General features: G+C 43.4%; 1 protein-coding gene across 1 annotated transcript in view; it reads right to left on the bottom strand.

Annotated features, from left to right (window-relative positions):
* Nucleotides 1–26,965, bottom strand: part of MOV10L1 (Mov10 like RNA helicase 1) — a 71,033-nt gene that overhangs the window by 16,493 nt on the left and 27,575 nt on the right. Inside the window, exons 8-18 of the mRNA XM_090042131.1 lie at nucleotides 25,435–25,632; nucleotides 24,103–24,217; nucleotides 19,106–19,283; nucleotides 18,372–18,442; nucleotides 17,868–17,959; nucleotides 16,763–16,821; nucleotides 16,220–16,332; nucleotides 15,366–15,450; nucleotides 3,774–3,952; nucleotides 2,182–2,328; nucleotides 252–373 (exon numbers count right to left, since the gene is read on the bottom strand). Of these exons, the coding sequence (XP_089898257.1) occupies nucleotides 252–373; nucleotides 2,182–2,328; nucleotides 3,774–3,952; nucleotides 15,366–15,450; nucleotides 16,220–16,332; nucleotides 16,763–16,821; nucleotides 17,868–17,959; nucleotides 18,372–18,442; nucleotides 19,106–19,283; nucleotides 24,103–24,217; nucleotides 25,435–25,632 (1,359 nt within the window). The remainder of the gene's footprint in view (nucleotides 1–251; nucleotides 374–2,181; nucleotides 2,329–3,773; nucleotides 3,953–15,365; nucleotides 15,451–16,219; nucleotides 16,333–16,762; nucleotides 16,822–17,867; nucleotides 17,960–18,371; nucleotides 18,443–19,105; nucleotides 19,284–24,102; nucleotides 24,218–25,434; nucleotides 25,633–26,965) is intronic.

Raw genomic sequence — 26,965 nt, 5'->3', positions numbered from 1 at the left:
AAAAAACCCTGCATCAACGAGCCTCCTCTCAATGGATTTACCTCTGTTTTGAAAATCTGAAAGAATCTCCAAATTTACCATGAAGAGGTTTACAAACTTTAATAGATCTAAAAACTTAGCTGTGAATGCAGTGCTTTAACAGTTAATAGTTTTCCTATTAAAACAGCTGGAAGTATTTTGCAGAGTGGCCCAATTTTCAGTTCTGCAGAATGTCCCTGCACATTGAAAACATACATATGCATCTATAGTACCTTATTCCTATTTGATAAAACATTCCCGCACTGCTGCATGTGGTGATTATTATCCTAAACCGTGATGCTTTCCAAATGTCTTCCCCATCTTTGCAATAAAGTTTCACTGTATCACTGGTTGCCTGCAAACATACAAACATATAGTAAATAAAGTCTCCTATTATTAAAAAAACCCCACATACTAAAAACCTAGAAATATGGCTACAAGTAAATTACTATAAGGTAAGCTCACTGTGTTGACCACTCTGTAGTAATTGTCCATCTGCATGTTCTAGCCCCAAAGTTAAGTGTAAAATAACTTATCCTACTTTCATTGTGTGCATGCTCTTACCCTTCAATCACCCGTGTGGAGTAGTCAATGTGCTAGTATAAGCTCACCCCCTTTCTTACCTTGCAGTAACTTGCTTGTGTAGCTACTGCACATAACGTAGCTTCTAGGCTAAGTACAGACAGTCAAAAAGCTCAAGGTTGAATTGTTTCAATCTTTGCAGGTTAGTCTAAGCCAGGGGTTTTCAACCTTTTTTGAGCAGTGTACCCCCAGTGGCTGGTTGAAGAGCGGGGGGAGCAGCAGCTGGTCATGAAGTGGGGGTTGGATGGCGGCAACTACACACGGAGAGGCAGCATGAGGTGGTGAATGGCGGCCACCACTGAATGTAAGCTTCTTCCCCCATGTCCAGCCATCTGGGCAGCACCTGTTCACCTGCAGAGGGGTACCACTGCCCTTGCCCCACCCAGCCCTGCTTGTATGAGGCAGCAGTGCGGGGTGGCAGTACTCTGTCCCCTCCTGCATGCACATACGCCCTGGGACATTTGAAAATACCCCCTGGTTTAAGCAAATGATTAAATCAATAGGCAAGTGAACAGAGATCCACTTTTGATCTCAGAATTACAGCCACATGCCTGCAGTGGCCAAAGCCGGGGGGGGGGGAAGGGGGGGAGGGAGGGAGGGTGTGTGCGTGCACACACACTAGAGCAAATAGTTTGGACCAGAACAGACAGTTTGGGCAAAGCATCCTGACATGCTGAGGAACTGAGTTATCTTGAATCTAGAGGGGATCTGGGACAGAAGTTCAATAAGACAATTTAACCTAAATGAGTTAGGTCTGATACTAACTACATCCATCCAGATATATCTTAAACTGGTTTAAGCAATTTTGAAAGCAGTTTATGTGCACTGAACTTGTGTTATGTTACAATTCTGAACTGGTTTCTGATCATATATACCTGTTTATGTGCAAATTCTGTCCCTAGGCCGAGACTACGTTGAAGATCAACCCTACTCATCTCAAAATTTTTAAACTGCAGAAGTACTGCAGTAAGATTTTATTTTAGAAGCTATACACTGGTTAATATTTTTTGGGCCAAGTCATGAACTTGAGGGTCAATTTTTCCATGAGCTTTCTTAAAGGAGGAGGAGGAGGAGAAGGAGGAATGCAAAATAAAGCACAATACTTTTATTGCTAAAAAGAAAGCTATTTTCTTCAGTAGTTTTTGGACTAAATTTGAACACATACACAAGCAGGACAGATCAGAAATAAGTGTCGTAAGTTGCTGTGCAGATCATGGTCATCTACTCTTCATAAATGGACTCAATTTGAGAGGAAGGCTGAGATAATGGGACTGAATTTTACTGCACTCTTACAAGGTGCCAGAGAAAGCACATGAAGAAATCCACTGGACATGAATGGGCTATTTGTGGAAAAAACACTACACAGCAAGTGTTAAGTATAACATCAGTTTACACCATTCTATCAAATGCTATTAAATATTTTCCCTTTCATTTTTATAGTGAATTTTATTCTAAAAGTACATCTGCAGTTTTCCCTAGCCAGCTTCAACCATGGTAATGTGTCACAGAAGGAACACTTAAAAAATTAAAGGTTCGCAGCCTTTTTTCAGTATTTAAATTGCCAAATTTCTGCATATTTACCTCCTCACTTCTGCAGCTAGCATTAACTCTAACCATAGCTCCTGGTTTCAGCAGATTACTTTCATGCAGTCGTAAGCAAATTAAATCTGTTGCACTGTTAGAAGGTGCGCAGACCAAAATTCGACTGCCTGGTAAAGTATAATATATCTGCATTTAGGAAGAGAAAAAGTTTATTAATTGAAACTTACAAAAAACCTGTTACAAAATAAAGCAAATTATTCAAAATAAGCCGTTAAAACAGATAATTCTGAATTCCGTGACTTCATTATTCAGTTTAATTTTGAAGAAACACCTCTTAAAAATTGACATCTTATTTGTGTTAATCATCAGAATAGTTAATCAAACTGAGATGATGTAGTCTTCAATCATAGAATCAATGAGTCAGAAGGGATCTAGACAGATCATCTAGTCTGACCCCCTGCCATGGGCAGGAAGGAGCACTGGGGGTGGGAGGGGTCATAAGACCCCAGCCAGGTGCCTATCCAGTCTCCTCTTGAAGATCTCCAAGGAAGGTGAAAGCACCAGCTCTCTGGGAGGCCTATTCCAGGCTCTGGCCACCCTTACAGTTAAGTAGTTCTTCCCAATATCTAACCTAAACCTATCCTCCCTCAGCTCGTGGCCATTGTTCCTGGTGACTCCAAGGGGGGCCCTGGTGAACAGACCTTCCCCAAGTCCGTGCTGGTGGCCCCTGATGAAGTTGTAGGCAGCCACAAGATCCCCCCTCAGTCTCCTCTTGTGGAGACTGAAGAGATTCAGGTCCCTCAGCCTCTTCTCGTAGGGCTGGCCACGGAGGCCCTCAACCATACGAGTGGCCTCCCCTGGACCCTCTCCAGGTTCTCCACGTCCTTCTTGAAGTGCAGTGCCCAGAACTGGACACAGTATTCTACCTGCGGCCTGACCAGCACCGCATAGAGGGGGAGCAAGACCTCTCTGGACCTGTTAGTGATGGTTATATACAGGGACCTACTGAAATCAAGGAGGCAGCTGGTTGAGTTTGCGAGATGATCATGGGGCTGGCCACCATTTTTGAGATCTTACTGAGATGGGATCCCTCATACTTCTGGCCAAGGAGCTTTGGTGGTACCCCATCACCTCCCTTGCAGCTCTTTGGCTGAGGGCTGTCCATCACATCAGCCCTTCCCTTGCCACTGACTGGCAGAGGGGCAGGACTGCAAAGCAGGTAGCCCTCTCAGCCAAGCAGTGGCAAGGGGCAGCCACCATCTTGGCTGTTCCGCTTTGCGCTGGCAGGGCCCCCTCCCACAACAGGCTGAGGCTGGGCTGCAGCAGCCATGAGGACTATATATAACTAGGGATACATATCTATATTCACCAGAGCTTTAAATTAAAATACCAAAGTAATAAGAAAAGGCTGAACACAAATCATTTAAAGATTTTTTTTTAAATACACATTTGTGTAGAAATCTTCTCTGGACTATACTGAGGTTGAAATGTATTGAATTTTTCAAGTTTTTTTCAAAGGTAAAAGTAAGTAAAACCCCTTAAATAAGCATAATTGAAATATTTTAGTTTTTGTTTTGGTAATTATGTGCAATCATGTGGTGATTCCAAGTGATTATTTTGTAATCTGTTACCTGTAAAATAGCTTCTATTATTGTTACAGTCTTCCCAGTTCCTGGTGGTCCAAAGAGAATATAAGGAGTTGGACGACATTCACCGCTAAGGATTCTTTTCACTGCTAATTTCTGATGCTCATTCAGCACAGGATTGAAAAATTCGCAGTCTCTCATCTTGGGTGTCATGACTTCCATGACTATACTCAAAGCAGGTAAGTGTATTTTGTAAGCACAATGGGAAAGAGATTTATTATGATCATGCAAAATTAAACTGACAAAATTTAAAGTGATACAGACTTTATAACAAAATCATTTTAAAATGACAGGGGCAGCTAAAATTAGCAAATTGGCAACTTATAAACACTACCATTTCCATTCCCAACAATGACAAAGCAAGTCAATTTGTTTTTGTTTCACAGGCATAGTGTGATTTTTATTTTAAGGTCAAAGACAATTTAAACTAAAAAGCAAAAAGGGATCCATTAAGGAAATAATCCTTGTACTTTTTCTCTGAGCACTTCCCAGTTTTTCAACATCCTTTCTGGTATATCTACACTATAACTGAACACAATAGCCCAGTAATACTCTTCCTAACACCACACACAAGTAACAGCATCTAGAATTGCTTAGAAAGCTGGTTCCAGTGCCATTTCACTGGGTCCAAAGTAATGCAGTTGGAAACCTTGGTGTTCTTTGATTCTTTAGTTGCTGTTGTAAGCTGGAGTGTAAGTTTAGCCACCCTTCCCAAACTTTGTGTAGACACTTCAGGATTCATTAAGAGAGTGCCTTTCAAAGTAAGGTATGCTCCTTGTACTTAGTTCATAGTAAGTGTCCAAACTGATGTAGAAGGCCTAAAACTAGAGGTGCACCGATACATTGGACCGATATCGGATCGGTACTGATATGAAGAAAGTTTTCTTATATCGGGTATTGGCCCGATGGGGCCAATAAATGCCCATTTTGTGCGCAGCCACAGCGCAGCATGGAGCAGAGCTGGCAGTGTGAAGATCTGCCTCCAACTGGTAAGTCAGAACAGGGAGGGAAGGGGTGCGATGGGGCAGATCAACATCCCCTGCAGTGAGGAAGAGGGCAGGGGGGCAGGTGTTACCCAGCCAGGACGGGGGAGGAGGGTGCGGGACAGAGGTGTGGCTCGTGGAGTAGGGCTGGCTCCTGCTGCTGCTTGCGCCCTGGGAGGGCGAGGGGAGGGGAAAGGGCATGTGGTCAATGGCCTGCCTCCACCCAAGCGCCAGGAAAAGCTGGGGCTGTGGTGCTGGGAGTTGAGCTGCTGCAAAATTTGGGTTGGCTGCAGCCTCCTCCCAGTGCTGCTGGAGCCTGCTCCAAGCCCAGCCCCCTGCAGTGCCGGTTACACCCCACGGCTGCAGCCTGCAACACGCCGATCTGGAGGCACACTTCCCCTCCCTCCTGGGGTACAAGCAGGGGTGGGAGCTGCCCTGTGATGGCCAGAACCAAAGAAATTAATAAGCAATAAATGTGCGTTTCTTGGAGGCATTTGGAACTTTGGTCTAATATGAAGCTTGTATTTTTGTAACCTGCAAATATAACTTGTAACTGTTTGTGGAACTGACTAGGCCTCAAAGACAAAACTATAGCTGTGAAATTAGCTGACCCAATAGTTCTCTCTTGCTCAAAATTTAGCCTTGATGAGGATAAAAACTGGATTCAACTGCCCAGCATATCTAGTACATTTAAAAAAAGAACAGCTCAAAAAAAGCAGAGTCAGTTTTGAAAGGGCTAGATTCAGGCAGGATAATGTTAATTTTAAACCTGAAGATGTTGTGTTGCAATTTGCTTATTGGATAAACCCCAGCTTGGGCAGTAACTTATAATAATTTTTAACACCTTTTAACCCCATAGGATAATAGCTATAAAGCAATATTATGAATGGCTACATAACTAAAATTAGCTTAATTAGACTATAAAAGAACACACATCATAGTAATCCTCCGGAAGGACGGAACAGAGGAGTCATTGCTGTCCCATACCCCACGGATCTCTCTTACTTCCTTTGAGAGAGAGACCAGATCCTTCCACCGGTATGTTTCAAGCAGCCCAGTTCAGAGACATCTGACTTTGCCAATTCAACTTGCTGTGCGTCTTCTAACCAAAAGACTACCAGTAAGTTACTAACCAAGTGAAAACTCTTAGTTAACTTCTTTATTTGTTTTATTATCACTGTCAATTTTAATCTGTATTGTCATGTTGTCTGCTCATTAACTTAACCTTTTTATTAAACTATTATATATACAAACTATATCTTTTGTTGTCATAAATAAAATTCATTCTTTTTTGTAAGTAAAACTTGTCAATTCTTTCTTTTCCAACATCACCTTCCCAATCCCAAACCAAACAGCCCAGTGGCTAATAAAGTTGCAGTGCTCAGTCAGTCTGCAACTAAATTGATACACTCACAATGCCCAGCTGGCTTGTGACTATTTGGCGTCACAAACAGGATCGAGAATGGAGAGTTTGTAGGGGAAGAACGGTGTAAAAGGGTCAGAGGGGTGGGTCCCACTGATTACTTTAATAAAAGAGGTTACAAGTATTAAGAACCTGAAGTGGGATAGAGAGAGATTGAAACCCGCCTGGAGTGACTCTGCCACAGTTCCCTGTCAGTGGGCTGTGTTCACTGCTGTGCAGAAAGGCAAACTGAGGAAGGGATGTCCATCTTGGCTGCTGGCAACCTGCCTAAGACTGAGAGCAGAGGAAGCCACTCAGCTCCATCAAATGATTCAGTCCCACAAGGGAAAATCCCCAGATGGAGACACAGTCTTTTACTTGCACAGAAAAATCAAAGAATTGCAAGAGCAACATAAAGCTAAACCAGGCGAGCCAATAATAGATTAGTTAGTTCAAATGTATAGTGAAGGAGCGTCAGCAGTATCTGTAAGTCGCACAGAGGCAGCACAATTAGTCCTCTGCCCTGAAATCCAGTTGGGTCAGTGGGTCGGGCAAGACCAAAATATTACTCTGTTTTCTGTTGCAATGCAAGCGGCTGCTGCAGGTTATAGTAACATGGAAGAGTTTAACCTCTCACCACGAGCATGGCTTAATTTAGAGGAAGCCATTCATTGTCTTTACCGGCTGTCTTTGACAGAAATTGTTCAAGCAAGAAAATGGAGGCATATTTTAGATGAAGAATTAATAACAGAGGCCACGTGGAGAAAGTTTTGCCGGAGATCGCCCATCAAATGCACTTCAGCTCTCCTGGCATTGCAACAAGAGTTAGTGACTCACCTGGTAAGAGATGCGATACGGAGGCTAGTACAGCTTCTGTCCGTCTTGCAGAAGCCAGGGCTTCCCAAACCAATAAAAACTGCCAACGCCATGGCAGTGGCCCCCAAGAAAGATGACCCAGCTGAGCCCCCCAAATCTGGGAAAGCAGGAAATGAGAAACCCAAAGCTCTGCGGCCGCAGATGTGGAGAGAACTACTGGCAGCAGGGTTTAGTAAAGAGCAAATTGACAGACTGCCTACCAGTCCTGCAGGGGTTATGGATCAAATGTGAGAGTGAAAAGGGGAAGACAGAACCCTCAGCACCCCCCGACCCCCCACAGTAGGAGTCCCGTCCGACACAGCCCCCCAAGCAAGGGGCCATTGTGGAGGCAGTAGGGGATCGAAAACCAGTAACACAGAATATTAGCCCCTTAATCAAAATGCCTACAAAGATTTGTCTAAATAGAAGAAAAAAGTTAATTGACATGCTACTAGACACTGGTGCCCAGTTATGTGTTTTGGACTGTGCAAAATGAAAAGGAGCACAGGGAACCCCCTACCAAGAGGTAGGACTTGGAGGTGCCAGACGACCAGGACATTTAGTCCGACCCACATTCACCTTGCTTAACGGCTCCATAGTAACAGCAGCTGCTGTAATGCTCTGAGGAGGGCCAAACCTACTGGGACTAAATGTGTTGCAAGGGCAGCAGTTTATTCTTAAACAGGAAACCTGGCAGTTTGGCTGTACCACAGCCCAGAAAAATCAAGCAGGAAGATGTGATGACGGCAGTAGCCCAATGTTTTATGACCCCGCTCACCCTGCCAGCCATGAAGGGGGTACACAGATCTCAATACCGCACACCCCCTGAGGCAACACAACCCATCCAAAACATCAACCGGCAGCTGGAGGATGGAACCATCATTCGAACCCATTCTCCATACAACAATCCAGTGGGGCCAGTACATAAACCAAGCGGGGATTGGCGATTAACTATTGACTTTAGAGCTCTGAATGCCAATACCAACCATTTGACAGCTGCGGTTCCATCCATGCCTGCACTAACAAAAAACATTAGGTGTTACAGACCCCAGGGGAAGGGATCTGTGGACATTAAAAACATGTTCTTTGCTGTTCCTGTCCATGAAAATCACTGGCCTTTGTTTGTCTTCACATGGCTGACAACAGTACATCTACACAGTCCTACCCCAGGGTTGGGTGCATAGCCCCACCTTGGCCCATGGAGTGCTGGCAGCAGTGGTCCGTGAAGTCCAATTAAGCCACCTAAACGTGCATGTCTGGCAGTATGCTGTCATGGTGGGAGGCGAGGACTGAGAAATAACCATTTGTGCTTTGGAGTCCTTGCAGGAAAAGGTGCAAGCATTTAGATTCACGCTGTCCAGCAAAAAGATCCAAGAACTTGGGCCCCAGTGTGAATTCCTAAGAAGCCAGTGGCAACAAGGTGGACCCACCATACCAGCTAAGGAGCTGCAAAGCCTGGTAAATACCCCTGCCCCCAATAATGTAAAAGAGCTGCAAGCCCAGCCGGGAGCGCTTAATTTCTGGTGCCTGCATGTCCCTGAGTTTAGCATGTTGGCCCGGCCTTTGTATAACTTGTGCAAGAAAAAGCACAGTGAGAATGGAGCCACGAGCACCAACATGCCATGCGGGCCCTCAAGGAGGCAGTAACCATTCACACCTCCCTAGCAGCATGACACCCAGAAGGGGAGCTCTGGCTCCATGTAAATGTGTCCAACGGGGGGCCCCAGTGGAGTTTATGGCAAAGAGATACACCTAAGGCAGAGGGAAAGCCCCTTGGGTTTTGGAGCTGAAGCTGGAAGGGAGCCGAAGCCTGATACACCCTGCTAGAACAAATGCTGTGTGCAGCAACCGCAGCTTTAGAAGCCACACAGGCCCTGAGAAGTGAGTTACCCACTGTCATAACTACTCCGGTACCCATCCTGGGAGTGGCATTGTCTGACCGACACCTCCCACCTGGGAGGGCCCAAAAAACAACAGTGCAGAAATAGATCTATTATATTTTAAGTCAGGTACAGTGAGTAATCCCAAACAGACGTCCAGCCCTAGTAAAAAATAGTCACAGAAAACACGGTCAACATATACCCAGATGCAACCAGCTCTGATGAGCCATCTCCCATCAAGGAAGCACCTCCCTTCTCACCTGACATGGAAACATCAGAAGACACAGAAGTCTGGTTCACTGACGGCTCAGCCAAAGGTCGCACCTGGAGGAGTGCTGCCATATGAATTTGAGATGGTAAGCAGCTTACAATAAAGAGAAACGGCCAAAGTGTGCAGTATGCCGAGTTGGCCGCTGTAGTCAACATAGCCAACTATGAACTGTTACTAGGGTCAGGCTATACAAAACCTATTTATATCTACTGAGATCCGTGGATGGTAGTAGAGGGTTGCACCAAGTGGCTACCTTTGTAGAAAAAAGAAAACTTCAAAAAGACAAGGCAAAAATATTTAGAGCTATAATAACTGGGAAACTTTGTAGGTAATAGGAGAGGGAGGCCTTCCCCTATATACATACACACACATATACATACACGTTAGTGCAGCACATAACCAAAAAAGCTGAAGAGTCTGAAGCAAAATAGAACAGGCAAGTAGATGAGCTAGCCAAAGGCAGCACAGCAGCCCTTGTTTCTGAGGCAAAAGCTCAGTCACTCCCAGAGAAAACACCCAGCCCCTCCCTCCAGGCAACCCCTGGAGTGCTAGCCGCAGAATGGCTGCATTGACAGCATGGGCACCCTGGCCACGATGGCACTGCTTGCCTAGCAACCACCTGGGGCATTCATCTAACCAAAAAAGCAGCACAGGAATTAGTCAACTCCTGCATCGCCAGCCAGGAAGTCAAAGCCCGACTAATCCCTGCCTTAACTACTCCTTTGTCATCATGTAATGAGACAGTAATATGGCAAATTTAGCAATGTGACTTTATAGGCCCACTCCCCGCACACCCAAGAAGTGACAGTATGTGTTTGTAGCAGTAAAAGCAGTCACTGGAATGATGTTTGCTCAGGCCTCTGCCAAAGCCACTGCACAGGACACCTGTACAGCACTAGAAAACTTGCTAGCCATCTACCTACCTCCTGTAGAGCTGCAAAGTGACAATGGTTCACATTTTCACAACCATCTTGTCTATGAGTGGGCTGCAAAACATCAAGTGCTGTGGACCTATCACATTCCTTATCACCCACAATCTAATGAACTAGTAGAACGAGCCAATGGCATCTTAAAGTGCAACCTGCAAATGGCCGCTGGTTCAGCCTTCAAAGACTGGGACCCGCACCTGGATCGCTCAGTCAACTGGGCCAATAATCAATCCCGCTCCGGAGGAAGCCCCATGCAGCAAGCCTTTAGTCAAGGTGGGCCCCATGAGCCAGCAGTGAAGTGGCCAAAAAGTGGTTAAGAGAAACTCCAGGCAGGGGATCAGGTAGTAGTTAAGTATCCACAAGAAGACAAATGGGAAGGGGTGCTAATAGCACGAGACACATGCAACTCATAGCAAGTATCAAGGTCAGATCCATCTAACGAGAGCCTGACTCCATTTTTCCTTGTTCCTATAGATTGGGTCCATCCATGGGCACAGACAAAGCAACCTCGGGGTACTCTGGAGTCAGCATCCTGCTCCAGAGCAACATTGCTACCCCCATCCAGCAATGAAGAAGTAGAATGCCATCACGATACAACTGATGATCATTTGCTGTTGTTCGACTGATGTGGAACATTCCCATGCTCCTGAACCCCAAATTGCACGCACTGCCAAGGCCTCGGACACACTGAAATACTGGAAACGCCCAACTGCAATTGAAGAAGTGCGAAACTGGCCTCTCAGTCGTTGGCGATAGATTGTAGACTGGCAAGAGAGAACCTGTCAATGTTACTGTGAAACAAAGTAGTTACTTGGTTTCCTCCCATATGCCAAAATCGGGAAAAACGAGTGTGGGACAGGGAGAGATTGTTGTGGTTTCTTCCAAAAGCCCTGGTGCTGTTATATTTTGCCTGCAGGTACACTGCCCAGCTTGAGTCCTGACGTGACCACTGCTGTAACCTTGCCTGCAGCTTGAAACTCTACAACCACCCGGAGCCCAAAGAGACAACCAAAACCTCCAACCCCACCTCCATGAGAAACAATTGCTCCGGCAGTCCCCCTACCCAATGATACTTTGGCACAGTGGTGTACAGCTCAAATACACCATTCCTTCAAGTATAGCAAGAGTATTTTGGACCTCCTGCACCAGCTGCTGTGCAGAAGCTCAAAATTTTCAAGGGGCATCAGCTATCCCGATTGTCCAAGACCAGAAAGCTATTTTAATGTAGCCAAAAACCCAGCTAGAAAGTCTCACCCTTAACCTAAGTCTTCCAAAGTCCTAGGTTCAAGATGTAGACATGCCTCAACTAAAAGAGTGAGGCAAAGTAGCAACTTACATCAACAATTTGCTTAAAAATGCCCCAAAAGGTAAACAACTTGCTCTCAGAGCCCAAGAAGGAGGGTGAATTATTAAGTGTGCTACTAACATTCCCCCACTGTGTAAATAAAGTAATTTGTACTGTGCAAATGTATGCCTTTACTAAAAATGCTCCTTTTCCTTAGTTTGTAGTAATAATAAGTTTAGTTATAAGGTTAATACTGTTCAATTTAAATTTAAATGTTGTTGTTATAAAATCCATGCTAAAATAAATGTTGTTTCTGTCAACCATATACACACCACCTGGCAGAGATCATATTTATAAGTCTTACCAATTGCTCCAAAGAAGCAAAGGGTGGATTGTGATGGCCAGAACCAAAGAAATTAATAAGCAATAAATGTGCGTTTCTTGGAGGCATTTGGAACTTGGGTCTAATATGAAGCTTGTATTTTTGTAACCTGCAAGTGTAACTTGTAACTGTTTGTGGAACTGACTAGGCCTCAAAGACAAAGCTATAGCTGTGAAATTAGCTGACCTAATAGCTCTCTCGCTCAAAATTTAGCCTTGATGATAAAAACTGGATTCAACTGCCCAGCTTATCTAGTACATTTAAAAAAGAATAGCTCAAAAAAAGCATAGTCAGAGAGTTTTGAAAGGGCTAGATTTAGGCAGGGTAATGTTAATTTTAAACCTGAAGATGTTGTGTTGCAATTTGCTTATTGGATAAACCCCAGCTTGGGCAGTAACTTTATTATAATAATTCCTAACACCTTTTAACCCCATAAGATAATAGCTATAAAGCAATATTATGAATGGCTATATAACTAAAAATTAGCATAATTAGACTATAAAAGAACAAACGTCATAGTAATCCTCCGGAAGGATGGAACAGAGGAGTCATTGCTGTCCCATACCCCACGGATCTCTCTTACTTCCCGTGAGAGAGAGAGAGACCAGATCCTGACTGAGGGGCTTCCACCAGTATCCTTCAAGCAGCCCAGTTCAGAGATGTCTGACTTCGCTAATTCAACTTGCTGTGCATCTTCTAACAGAGGGACTACCAATAAATTACTAATCAAGTGAAAACTCTTAGTTAATTTCTTTATCTGTTTTATTATCACTGTCAATTTTAGTCTGTACTGTCATGTTGTCTGCTCATTAACTTAACCTTTTTATTAAACTATTATATATGCAAACTATATCTTTTGTTGTCATAAATAAAATTCATTCTTTTTTGTAAGTAAAACTTGTCATTTCTTTCCTTTCCAACATCACCTTCTCAATCCCGAACCAAATAGCCCAGTGACTAATAAAGTTACAGTGCTCAGTCAGTCTGCAACTAAATTAATATACTCAGTGCCCAGCTGGCCTGTGACACTGCCTCCACCCCATGAGCTATACCTCTCTGTCCCACAGACACCCCCCCCGGCTAGGCAGCGCCTGCCCCTACCCCCTCTCTCCCTCACCACAAGAGGCATTGAGATCTGCTCCCCTAACACTCCTTCCCTCTCCCCTATCCTTCCACCATACCAGACTTACCACCTGGAGGCAGCTGTATTGGATGGCTATTGGCTGATATGCCTCCTTCAATATTGCCTGCTGGTATCAGTCCCCAAAAATCTATTGGTGCACCTCTACCTAGAACACTATAATTTAACATGCACATGGATTCCTGCTGAACTGCTCCAGTGCAAGGCACCTGGTGCTTCTAGGGTCTGGGGCTTAGTAAAAAGTCCACCACCAGACAGACTGCTCCAGGGCTGCCAGACTGTTTGTCCTAAAACCAGGAATATCAGAGCCACCTCCCAGTTTCGCGGCATGGATTCTTAAAGCCTCAGCTAAAGATAGGGTGCTTAAAGACATACAACAATGCATGTCAGGGCTTCCAAGTTCTGTATTACTGAGACAGTCTGTGGTAGCCTGCCTTGAAACACAAACCCTGGGAAACCCAGCAGCTTGGTCAGTGAAACAGATATTCTTCTCAATTTCACTGCTGCTATTATGAAAGCTGACATGTAATGAGCAGGTGCTACAGAACTCAACTACAAATACCCCCATAATAAATGCAATCCTTCACGACTAATAATTGTTATGGTCTATCAATTGATTGTTGTTAAATTAATTTAAAAAAAAAAAAAGACTTAATTGACTGTATATTTTAAAACCCAAATGACAGACTGAATCCCTTAAAGAAATCCAAGATTATATCAACAGAGAGAGATAATTAGATGCATAAGATAACATGGCTAATTCAGTTAGTCTTCAAGGTGCATCTTTATTGTGCCTTTTATATCAGCACAGTTACCTTTAAAATCAGCCACCTTTGCAATTTCATCCAAAATGACAAAAACGTTTGATGATAACCATCTATACAAGTGCATGGATTGACATTAAAGAATTGAAGGATGATGCCATTTATTAAAGATAGGTCTCCTTTCTCCCTTTCCAGAATTTTACATGGTGTCAATTTAAAAACAAAACATGTTAAATTAACTTAAGCTTCCTTTTTAACACGGTAACCTATTTGGTATAGAAGAGGAACACAGTAGACATAACAAAATTATACGAATGCTTTTGACATTTATAAGAATAGCATATGAAAATAAATTGGAGAATTGTGGACTAAACAACAATCCATTTTATGGATCGACAGTCCGCAAGCAAAGAACATTTCTAAATTAACTGGTACCAGACTGGCAGGAAGTTCCTTAAATCCACAAGTAGCATTTGGGTCTAATGCTATTAATAAAAATTTTAAGTGACTAGGATGCAGGTAGACAGATGCAAGGATATCTATCCAATAAGCAGGCAATATAAAACTTGGATACACTACAAACACTTTGTAGGACTGATTAAAATTTAAAGGGATCTAGAGAAATTGGTGGATGTGGCAATAGACAACAACATGAAATTTAACACGGACAAATGTAAGATGCTACACACAGAGAAGAGAAACCAAATGCTTAAATACAGAAAGGGGGTAAACTAGTTTGGTAAATCGCACTGCCAAAAAGGATCTGAGGATTATGGTGGACCATGAACTCAACATGAGACAGTCCAGTGCTATCACAAAGAAGGCACGTGCAAATTTTAGGTTGTGCTAAGAGCAGTTTTGTATGCAAGAGACAGAAAATGACAGTACTATTTTACTAGATGCAGGATATGCATCAGCTGTAGTACTATAGGTCATTTCTGGGCACTTATGAAAAATATAGGATGTGGAGAAACTGGATTCATACAAAGATGCTTAAAGAGTTGAAATACAAGTGATTTGAGGAAAGGTGATTCAACTAAGTATATCACCCTGGAAAAAATATGAAAGAGGGTGGATGTTATAGCAGTTTTCAATTTTCTTTTTCTTGTAAAGGCTTCCATAAAGATGGAGAAAACAACTGTTTTCTCTTGCCACAGATGTTGGGGGTACACAGCATTCGATTTAAATCTCCTTTGTTTCAGTATAAAAATTAAATCTCAGGAGAAGATTTCTAATGGTAAGACAAAGGAACAAACTGTGAAACTTGAACTTTAAGTAGAGGCCAAATAGGTATCTAGAAAAATTTAAAAATAGAAAGTCCTGCACTTACAAAGGGAGATTATCTAGATGACTGAGGACAGGGCCGGGGAATTATTCTGGGCAGAGGGCTGCTTACCGAGTTTTGGCAAGCCATCAAGAGCCACATGACAGGCAGCCCAGGGCAGATAAATATTAATTTTTTAAATTTTTTATGGGCCTCACGGGCCAGATAGAATGGTCATCAACCTTTTGATGACATACAATTAAGGGTTAGCCATTTGTAATGTCTCGGAACTTGTCCATTATTACTGTTCCATATTATACTTATTAAACCACACACACACACACTCCCCCAAAGCATAATTTTTAAACTCTAGCTGACAGTAATTTGATGGAAAGTAAACATAAAAATATGCCTAACTTACTTGTCTGTGTAGCAACAGTTACCATATCAGTTGTGTTTTCCTCTGAAACCAGGCACTTTGTTTGTTTATTCTGCATTTTCTTAACCTGAAAATGGCATTGGAGAAGACAAGGAAATCACTCTTAAAAATACAAAGTGACTACTGACACTCATGTCCACCAACTGGGGTCAGAATGTTTTACAATTTTATCTTCTAATCTGCATATCAGTGGGAAAAGATAGATAACAGGAAGACATTCCAAATGGTGGCACTTTTTTTTTTCCTTTCAACTAAAATATAAAAAGTCACTCATAGCTTCAGGTTGAATTGCTGCAAATTACACACGAGTTCTGAATAAGCTTTCAGTGCTAGAGCTGGTTTCTTTTCAGAGTTGACTCACTATATCTGGGCCTTTTAAAAAAAAAAAAAAAAGTGAAGGAAAGGGAAGACGAGGCACTGCCCTCTTTGTATAACTCAGTTAATTGAGACATGGGGAAAGGTAGTTTGATCAACCTCACCAAAATAGGTAATTATGCTTTATGATAAGGCTCTCTCAACTTGCCAACAGGTTACATTAAGAAGAACAGCAGCTAATGAAAGTTTTTAAACCAAATTAGGCAATCCTAGCCCGTAACTTTTATAAGCAGTTTCTTCTTCAAAAAGGATTATGAGCACAGTAAAAAGCTTTGTTCATAGGCTCTCCCTCTCCTAAGCACTGAAATTTGCATCAAGATCTTCACAATGGGGAGGATATCAAACAAGCAAAATACAGTTTTAATCCAATGCTGCTGGTCTCTAAGGCCACATCTACAATAGCATTATGCTGCCACTTGAGTGTACAGCATTCATAAGAAACCCATTTATGGTAAATTTACCTTGTCTGCTTGCAAGGAATTCTGTTTATGTCCATCGGTAATATGATATCCCATATTATGCCAAGTCTTGATAGCTTGTGGAGACTGTAAAATGAGACTCTCTGGAAATAACACTGTGATTGGGGAAGGAGAAAAGGTGAAACATTCTGAAAGTCATGTAAAAAGCAGTATAAAAGTACTTACTGTCAAAGTTAAATGTATTACCAACTTTTCTTGAACTTCAAATTAACTGCCTTCAATTTACGAGAAAGCTTTGCCCTGAGGGATGAAATAGAGGACTGAAGTCCATGTACATATTTTTATATATGTAACATACATCGTTAAAAAGCTGCTATTTTTAAATCAACTCTGACATGCGGTCATACTGGATAATATGGCAGAATTTTCAGTGGTGACATCAGTGGTTAGATTTGTTTTTGAGTACATCTAAATTAGGTTTAAACTACTATCATCAGATATAAGAATTCTTTCACTTTGAGGCTGATCACATAGAAGATATCAGCACAATAATTGTTGCTCTTGGAAACAGGCTCAGTGGGTTACCTTTTTCACCCAGATAGATGGCTTGTTCAACAGCAAAATGGCATCGCCGGCTGGTAATCCTGTTAATGATGATAACATGAATTAAATTCAAACCTAAAGTTTCCATAAGCTACAACAGTCTTATTCTATAAAGATATCTGGTAATTCCTCCAAGTCAGAGGTTTTCAACCTTTTTGAGTCTGTGTACCCCCAGTGGCCGGTTGAGAGGCAGGAATCCCCCAGCAGCCAGTCAATGAGTGAGGCGGGGACCTTGTATCCCCTGCTGCCCTGCTCTGGGCCCTGCTGCTGCTGGCCCTAGGACACGGGTGCTCCTGCACCCGCTCACTCCCAATGTCCCCCCGCAGCCCCATGGTACAGGCTGGGGGGGGTGGGGCCTGACAGGCCCTGCTGTTACAGGAGCTCTCCAGCGGTTCCCCTGGGTCCTACTGCCCCCAATTCCTGTTATCTTTGACAGGAACCAAGGACAGATGCATTTTAATTTTCTAAATTTTTTTAGGGGCCCCACAGGCCAGATAGAATGGCAGGCCGTATTTTGCCCACTCCTGCCCCAGGGGTATGTGTACCCCCAGTTGAAACCCCCTGCTCCAAGTCAATGCCACATTTCAAAGACAAATGCAGCACTAAAAAACCACATGATTTTCTGCCCTCTGCTCTGATTTTCATGATAATATTTGAAGGATTACTTGATTAATTCTAAGTTTACTAAGGAGGATGAAAGTATTTTTAATAAAAGTTAAAGTTAATTTCCCAAATAGATTTTAATGCAATTAGGACACAAAAAAACCCAGAAGTGGTTAATCTGGCCAATTTCTGACTTCCACTGATGCCAAAGTTACTTGCAACTTTGAAAGTCCATTTTGCCACTTCTTGGTGTCCAATGGTGATATTCGCACTCGAAAGAGCAGGTATAAAAATATACAACACTCCCTTTCAGCAACATTTGACAGAAACCACAAAATGCTGTAGGAGAAAAAAAAAGTTATCAGGCCCTAAGATTTTATTTGCTCCTCCTCCAATAATGCATTTCTAAGAACAAACTGATCACATGAAAAAGCCTACCATAAGTATGGAAAGCAAAACACAGCTTTTAAGTCTATACAAATACCTGTTGAATGTAAATTCTATGTCCACTGGTTCCGAGTTGTAAGACTGTACAAATTCTGGGTTAAGTCTAAGAGCAACTTCTTCTTCATGAATCTATTTTTAACAGGAAAACACAAAACAAAATACCAAGTTATTTACTGGTCTTTCCTTGTCCCGCCCTGTATTTCAGGATTTGAGGGGACATAGTACTTTCTTTCCATCTGACATTTCCCAGACCATTTGTTCCTAGCAGTTGAAACCAAATTCAATCTCTAACACAATTTCATATTTCTACATGCTTTATAATCTGCTTTTAATAGATGAAATCTATTAGTAGTGGTATTAAGAGAAAAAGCAAAAAGGTGTAAATTCTTCCAAATATAAAGCAGAATAAAGTAGAATCAATCATTTCAGAACATAGGTTAAGCAAATCTAGTTTTATAAATGAAAACTAGATACAAAAATCTTAGTTTTCCTCCCGGAATCTTGTAGGCAACAGAATTTTTTAGCAGAAAAGTTAACTTACCTCTGTAATATAGCTAATATACTCTATTCTGTGCTCAGAATATTCTTGACTTTTTAATTTCACTTTGTCACCTATTTAAAGAAATTAAACAAGGTTAAAATATTTAATGTAAAGATACAGGTGCAGTGAAATTCTCACTGTGCTGTATACAACTGGTAAAAAAGGTGGTAGAATATAAGGTCCTTCAAAATCCCCACTGTATTAAGTTGCTCCAGGAGTGCAACCAGGAGCAAAATCTGATGCAAAACCTCCATCATCAGTTACTATACATCAATTTGGAACCTACCAAAATGAATACAGCAACTCAAAAGTCATGTGGCAACAGGGCAGTACTGAACAGAAACACAGGCTCTAGAGCAGGGGTGGGCAAAATGTGGCCCGCTGGGCCATTCTATCCAGCCCGCAGGGCCCTTAAAAAAAATTTAGAAAATGAATAATTATCTGCCCCCGGCTGCGTCATGCGGCCCTCGATGGCTTGCCAAAACTCAGTAAGTGGCCCTCCACCTGAAATAATCCCTGCCCCTACTCTAGAGGAACCTGTGTATTCATGTTAGTATGATGCTGTTCATGGGCTTCTCCACTCAGCCTATTATGCAGTACTAGGCTAATGTGGCTATGCTGGCTTCTAGGGTTGGCACTTGTGAACTCCAGCTAAGTACTGCTTTGCATTATACAGAGAATATTGTTCATCTGCTATTCAGCTCCAACATGTTTATTTAGCTTAAAACCATTACCTATATTTAGGAAAGGCCTGCCTTCTGCCAAACCAGGCACCTCCAGGACCAAGTAGCTCCCATTCCTTTTCAAAATGATTCCACTCATGCTGTTGTCTTTGATCTCCATTTCAGCTTGGATCTCCTCAAGCCAAAGCACAGCAGAAAACTTTGCTTTATAGTTAGCTAGACTCAATGGCTGCAAATGGAAACATGCTGTGAATTACAGTAGTTAGCCATTCTAAAGGTCACAGAGGATGGGTTTTAAGTGCTACATAAAATACCTTTTAAATAAAACTCAAATAGCTTAAAATCTGATTGCACAAGACAGACTAAGATAAAGAAGTCGCAGGGAGTAGTAACAAAACCACACCTCTAATTCTGAGTCCAGTACCTTAGTCTTTAAGGCATAGTACATTTTTTAAAGAATGGTACCAGACAACATGATGGGTTTGGCAAGAGGGCCAGGCTCAATTTGTTATTTCCATACATCTGTAAATTGGGATTTTCAAATTACCCTTCATGAGTCGTCAGCAGCCTTTTTAGACTGAGGGCTGGTGTGACCTACTTTGGGTCACAGGCTGGTGCTAGGTCCCAACTGCTGCTGCTTTTACCCACAGAAGCATAGAAAGCCTGTAGCTGGTGCTTCTCCTTGGGGCAGCAGAAGAGTGCCCGCAGCCATAGCTTCTCAACATGGAACCATGAGAAAGTAAATACTACTCAAGCCTCTCCTACCATTGAAGCCCTATGTCCACAGGCTGTAAATTGGTAACCTCTGCCCTAAATCAGTTTGGCAACCAAACCCCACTGAGAATTTAGATAGCTCCCTTTGATTGCTCTAAAAATTCCTACAATAGTACTTTTACTGTTCTACTTATCTCTCTACAGAGGAATTACTGAATCAAGGTACAGGTCAGAAGTGGATGGGTGCTAAGATCCGGCTGCTGCTGCCATTTGTCTCTGAGGATGCACAAGGAGAGTGCCCACATCTGAAGCCCTGTGCTGCCGAATGCCACCAAAGACCCATGTCCACAGGATGTATCCAAAAGTTTTGTTGGCCAGAAGTTGCCAATCCCTAATCCCCATCATTCAATTGTCTCCAAGCAGTACTGAGGCAAAACACAGAAAATTAGGGTTGGAAAGGACCTCAGTGGGTCATCAAGACTAATTAATTAAACCCAGTTCCCTCAGTCTGTCCTTATAAATCATGTGTCCCAGTCCCCTGTCCTTTTTAGCTCCCTGAAGACTTCCCTACGCCAAGCTGGTCTCTATACTTGCTAGTTTTCCTGCATATTTAGATATGTTGTTCCTGTGCCCTTAAGATTTCTTTGAAATGCAGTCAACTCTTCTGGACTTCTCTCCCTCTCAGACTGGCCTCCCAGGAGATCCTGCCCATCAGTTCCCCGAGTGAGTCAAAGTCTAATTTTCTGAAAGTCCAGAAAAAAGTTCATCTCCAACCTCTTTATAAAAAGTCACCCTTCAGGTATTTAAAGACTTATCAAATGCTCCCTTAGTCTTCTCTTTTCCTGACTAAAATAACTCAAGGGCTCACGCAGGCTCAGGGGTGATCTGATGGCCACCTGTAAGTTTATCAGAGGTGACCACCAGGATCTGGGGGAACATTTGTTCACTAGAGCACCCCAAGGGATGATGAGGTCAAACGGTCATAAACTACTACAAGACCATTTCAGGCTGTACATAAGGAAGAATTTCTTTATTGTCTGAGCCCTCAAGGTCTGGAACAGCCTGCCATCGGAGGTGGTTCAAGCACCTACATTGAACACCTTCAAGGACAAATTGGATGCTTATCTTGCTGGGATCTTATGACCCCAGCTGACTTCCTGTCCTTTGGCCAGGGGGCTGGACTCGATCTTCCGAGGTCCCTTCCAGCCCTAGTGTCTATGAAATCTGTGAACCCTAATTCTCTCAGCCTTTTCTCAAAAGTCTTGCTTCCCAGGCCTCTAATCATTTCTGGAAAGAGCCCAGCACAGAGTGACAATTTGTCCACAGCCTTAAAACATGGGGCTCAAAACTGGACATAGTACTCCAGGATCCCACTGACGTGGCTGTTTCTGCATAAGTGTCTCCACTTCTGAGCCATTTCAAGACCTACGTAAGCCTTGAAAATAAAACAGCAAAATCCACAGCAACTGATGGCTCTTGTATACCAGGGACTGTTTTTGCTTTTGGCCATATCAAGCCATTAGGCTGTGTAATCTGTGTCACTAAAGCCTAAGTGCAGGTTAGATAAACATTTGTACGAAATGGCTTAGACTGCACTTATCTTGCCTTGAGCAGGGGCTTGGGCTAGATCAGGAGTGGTCAACCTGCAGTCTGGGTGTTAAGTGGCACAGGCAGCCTCTGGGTGAGGCATGTGGCACAGTGGCAGATAGGGCAGGAAGCAGAAAGCAAGGTAGAAGATTAGGCTGTAAGCAAAGAGAAGGAAGCACAGCAGCAGATCAAGCAAGGGAAAAAGGACTGAAAAAGCATTCAGGGAGGGTGTGGGGCTAAATTGTGGCACACCAGCCAAAAAGGGTAGCCCCCACTGAGTTAGATGACCTCTTGAGCTCCTTTCCAGTCCTTCTATACTATAATTTCCCACTGAATGCAGAGGTGGCATTACTATTAAATTCTTTTAAACAAACAATGCCCTGATATTTCTAGTGCAATTACTGTTACCTAAACTCTGTCACATGCTTCACAGTAGATTAATTAACTGCATGACTAACAAATGGCAAGACTTTTCTTGGTTTGTAAGATGGCATGTGACAGTATACAGATCTGAGATTTCCAGAAGAGGGCATCATTGCTTAGCTGTTTCACTGCTTAATAGACATCTCATCAAGCCAGATAACATTCTGGTTAAGTCTTGTAAGGAGTTTTTGGCTGCATCCAGACGTGTGCAGCTATGCTCACATCTGCGGTGCCACATACTGCATGTTCAGCTGTTCTCTGTGCTGCAAGGGAGCAGTGCTGAGGGGTTTTTTTTTTCACCCCTGGATATCCAGGGGTCAAAAAACCCACAGAAAAAAAGAAGTGGAGTGGCACACATGGCGGCAGCATATGTCACCCTAAGCAGGAGCCTGACCGGCCAGAGCTGTGCTCTGCTGTTGGTCAGACTCCATGTGGCAAGATCGCCACTGCTGCAGCCCTGGAAGGCCCCCAAGACTCCAGGTATGGCTGCTGAGGCCAACCTAGTGCCAGAGCATGCAAAGCATGGGCATTCCCTGGGGACAACTAGCAGCAGCACAAGGTGCACTGCTGCTAGCTGTCCCCAGGAAACCAAATATCCATGCACGTCTGGACGCGGCCTTTGAGGCCTATCTAAGAAATTAAGGTGAAGCAACTGATTAGACCCTCAAAAGAATTTTGTTATGACGTAGACAACGAATTACTGAAAAGAAACCAGTATGTGGATCTTCAGAGACAAAAAGCTGCCATAGATACATACACATTACTTCATTGATCTATATAAAAATGTACTAACACACACACACACTTTCAGAAAGCATAAAATGTTCAACTGCACAGAAGGAAGGTAGCCAGAGACTATGCTTTCATTTTGATTTAACAGAAACAAGCCAGAGTTGTATGCGTATTTTTTTGCATAAGTAGTTTGAACTCTAATCACTGAGCTGAACTGTCTAGCCATTCAGGACTACGCACTTCATCAAGATATGTTGGGGAACAGATGGGACACATTGCCGCGTTGTGAAACACTGAATCTATTACCCATAAAGTAACTTTAAATGGTCTTCAGCCTGCTTGACAAATCCCATCTCTCACCCAACATATTTCTGTTAATCCTACATCAAACTTCTCCCAGTTCCTTTCTGGAGTTACTCCTTGTGAAAGAAACAGCTTCTGTCATATAATAGTCTCTCTCATCATGACACTAATACAATTTTCATTCACTTTTCATCTCTTTTAGCTTCCTTTGTTCAGTTGTGTGGGTTCTACAAGACACTGATTTCCATTTAAGTTAAGGGTGCTTTGGCTAGGTTCAGCCTCTTATACTGTAAACTAGCTAAATGCTGGTTAAGAATGATGGGGGTGGGGGGGGAACAGAGCCCTGTGCCCCACACATCCGGGTCCATTTCCCCTTTCCCTCCTGCTGCTTGGGGTCTGGGCCCACAGCGGCAGGGGGAGGGGAGCAGTGGGCCTGATGCAGAGTGTTGGGGACCCAAGGATGGGAAAAAGCTGACCCACTGGAGTGGGGGGGGATGGGAGGAGTGGGGGGGATGGGAAGAGTGGGGGAGGAGTGGACCCAGTTCTGAGCAGGGGAGAAGGCCCACTTCTCCCCTCCCGTCTATGCTGCCATGTTGGCCTGGGCCCACTGCTCCTCCCCCACCACAGCAGTGAGCCAGCTTCTCTCCCCCCTTCCTCCCCACATTGGGCCAACTCCTCACCCCACCACCACCACCACCACTTCAGCTGTGCAGGCAACAATGATGGAAGGGGGGAGGGGCGGGCAGTGGCCAGCACTGGTGGCTTTGCCTCCCTGTTAGCATCTTGACCCCACTGCGCTGCTGCCACCACCTCCAAGGAGCAAGGGCAGCTCTGGTGGCCTCACCCCCCCCTCCCCACTCCATTGTCACCACCTGCAGGGAGCAGAGTGGGAGGCGGTGAGGCCAGCACTGTCCTTACAACCCCCGCCCCCCAGTTCCATCTGCCACCTCCAGGTAGCAGGGCGGGGGCGGGAAGCGAGGCCAGCAGAGCTGGCCACACCCCACTGCTCTGTGCGCCCCCCATCATGGCAGTGCTCTGCTATGCTGCCACCTCTTGTCCCAATGCTGTATTTGCACTCTGACTGGCTGTTTCAGTCAGCCAATTACAGCATGAATAAAGCGTGACAGACAGACAGACTAAGGCTTTTATAATATTAAAATACATGTAGTGTTTGGTGGTCTGTAACTATTGTAACAATAGTTGCATAGGAACTACTATTTGAGCGCAAGCTGCCATTTACAGAGGGCTGGAAAATGGTGTTTTACTAACATATATTTGTACGTGCATACCTCCGCAAGAAGGGGTTGAAAAAGCAGTATGTCCAATTTCTGTTCCACACACTGTCTTAAACTACTTGGTATAGGATAATGTGGAAGGAAGCTTGGAAGCCGTCTTCTACAGTTTCTAAAATAAAAACTCAAATATTTAATTTTTTTGGTATTTTCTCATACTTTTCAGATTCACTAACTGGCTTACATTCATTTTCTTTTATTTCATTTCATTCACATTCTCATTAATATTCATGAAGACACGTGTCAAAAATGTGCAAAAGACAAACCTATCCCCTTCACCCCAACCTCCACAGTAATTCTGTCAAAGGGCTCCCTGGGTTTCAATCCTGCTAAAATATAATCCTAGAGTGTAGACAGAAATAACTTCTGAAACATTTCAAAGGGCTCTGAAATACTTCAAAGAGGTATTATACAGATATGCAGTGAGATTTTATAGTCTCATAGTTATTAAGTGTGACAAAATGGCACCTACATGGGACAGGTCATATTTTGGACCCTTTTGTTCTACTGCATGTCTGTATGGATCGTCAGTCCTCCAGCATCCCAAAGCCCAGTATACTCTATGTAAGCCTCACCTTCTCCCAATGGCCTGGCTACTGCTCCCTGCAATGGGGCTCTTGGCACCTGGAGTGCTCCTTGAGGCTCCAGCACTCAGGACACCAGACACTGTTGCTTCCAGCACTCCTGGTGCTCCCTGCCTGTTGGGGTGCCACTACTGCCTGTACTCTACCACTAAGGTGGCTCTGCTCCCGTGGAGGGATGGGCAAGACGACGACGAATCAGGAGGTGATCAAATCTTCTTGTTGCACCCCAAGGCTGAAGAGCTTGCTATGGTAGGTAGTGGTTTTGAAGTGCTCCAGCTGGGGGGTGGGGGGGGGGCGGAAAAAGGACAGGGGCCACATGTATGTCCTTCAGCTGAAGCACTATGTTCTTTAAATATTTCTAGGTCCTAAATATTTCAAATAGTATGTTTGGTTTCCACCCTTTGATTATGCAACCCCAATTGGAAGTGCATTGTGATAACAGCTTCAATTCTACCATCTTTGCCATTCATGTACAAAAACAGCTTGTGTACCTTTGACAAACAGATGTAGCTAAAGGGTTGAGATCAGCCTCCTAGAAAAATTTCTACCAATACAACTTTAAAAATAAACCCAGTCTATTTCAATTTACAAAATAACAGCAATTAACACTATGGATAAGCTAGTTCAGTACATAAAATCTGTCCTAGCATTAGTTACAAATATACTTTGCTTGCATCATATAAAAAGGTAAGTCCTTCTAGCAAACATGAAGTCAAATTGATTTTTGTGACTTATTCCACAGTACCTTCTGTTACGTTCTGCTATAACCACGGTTGTCTTTATGTTTTGAGGCTCTGTAGTAATGTTATGCTTTCTTGAAGAGAATGGTCGAGTGGCAGCTATTAGTAGTTCTTCTTCATTTATTACAGTCACTTCAAGATAACGTCCAATAATAAAATCAGAAAAACAAAGCAACAGGAGTTCTTTGCAGTGCCCAGGGTTTCTTTAAGGAATCAAAAATAAGCAGATTTACCATTTTATTCAGCTAATACAATTTTGTTGAAAGACACCAAGTTTTTTTCTTTTAATGACACTACTAGAAAGTGAAACAGTAGCTGATTTAAATGAAGTTTTTCACATATAAACTTTGGAAGTGCTTCACTGGAGTTCACCTAACACTCCCTTTCCTTCCCCCTCCAAAAATGAACCCCTTTTTAACGCCTTGCATTTACTTGCATACAACATGCCCCTAAATAAGACTCTGCCAGTTTTCCAAAAGCAGAATGACGTAAAGATTTTTTTTGCTATTACTGAAAACACAAGTAGCCACAGTGGGGGTGGAAGGTAGCAAGGGACAACCTGTGGCTGCTCTTAATAGTCTGGCTCAGGGGATGGTGACCTTTAAATGGAACAACCTGACTCCAGTGGCACCTCAGCAGCAGGGGAACTTTCCCCATGCACATTCCAGACAACCGGGAGCTGCATCCATGCTGCCACTACTTTCCTCATCCCCAACTCCTAAGTTGTAGAGCAGCTTCCAGCTCATGGAGAACTGCACCAGGACCAGGTATCGGCATACTGTGTCCATGCTGCTGCTTCTTCCTGCTCCCCCTCTCACCCTTGGACTGCAGTGGAGGCCCAGTTGAAAGCAGCCCAGCCTCAATGCAGTGCCCTACCAGTTGGAACTTGCAGCCATGCTGCAGCTGGGTGTACTATCCCTTTCCCCATTTCATAGATTGTAGAGTTGGAAGGGACAACGAAGGCTCAGTCTCCAAACCCCTGCCCCAGGCAGGAAAAAGGACTGAGGTCAGATGACCCCAGCCAGGTGCCTCTTCTTCACGACTGCCAAGCTAGGTGATAGCACCACCTCTCCTGGCAGCCTGCTCCAGATTCTGGCCACCTTTACTTTGAAAAATTTCTTCCTAATGTCTAACCTGAATCTACTCTCCACTAGTTTGTACCCATTATTCTAAGGGGTGCCCTGGTAAATAGCACATCTCCAATTCTCTGTTGTCCTCCCTTGATAAACTTATAAGTGGCTATGTCTCCTGTCTGCTAAAGAGCATTCAATCTCCTACTCCAGATGCTGTTGCCAAGTCAGTAGCATCATCTGCAGCAGAAGTTTCTACTGTCACTAACTCAGCAGGAGCATCTGCTCTGGCAGCAGCTCGAACTTGAGGGTATCCCAGGGCTTGGTGGCTGTATTTCCTCACTTAACACATGCACCCCAAATGGCAACAACTTATTTTTGGAAAAAAGGTGTCTGTGGTAGATGAAAATACAGTACTAAATTCCAAATAAACTCCAAAGTCTGTATGTCAAAATTTAAAATGTTG

The sequence above is a fragment of the Crocodylus siamensis genome, chromosome 4 (assembly GCF_052110815.1).
Source record: "Crocodylus siamensis isolate JL-2025a chromosome 4, ASM5211081v1, whole genome shotgun sequence".
Classification (NCBI taxonomy): Eukaryota; Metazoa; Chordata; order Crocodylia; family Crocodylidae; genus Crocodylus; species Crocodylus siamensis.
This window is presented reverse-complemented; position numbering and strand designations above follow the sequence as displayed.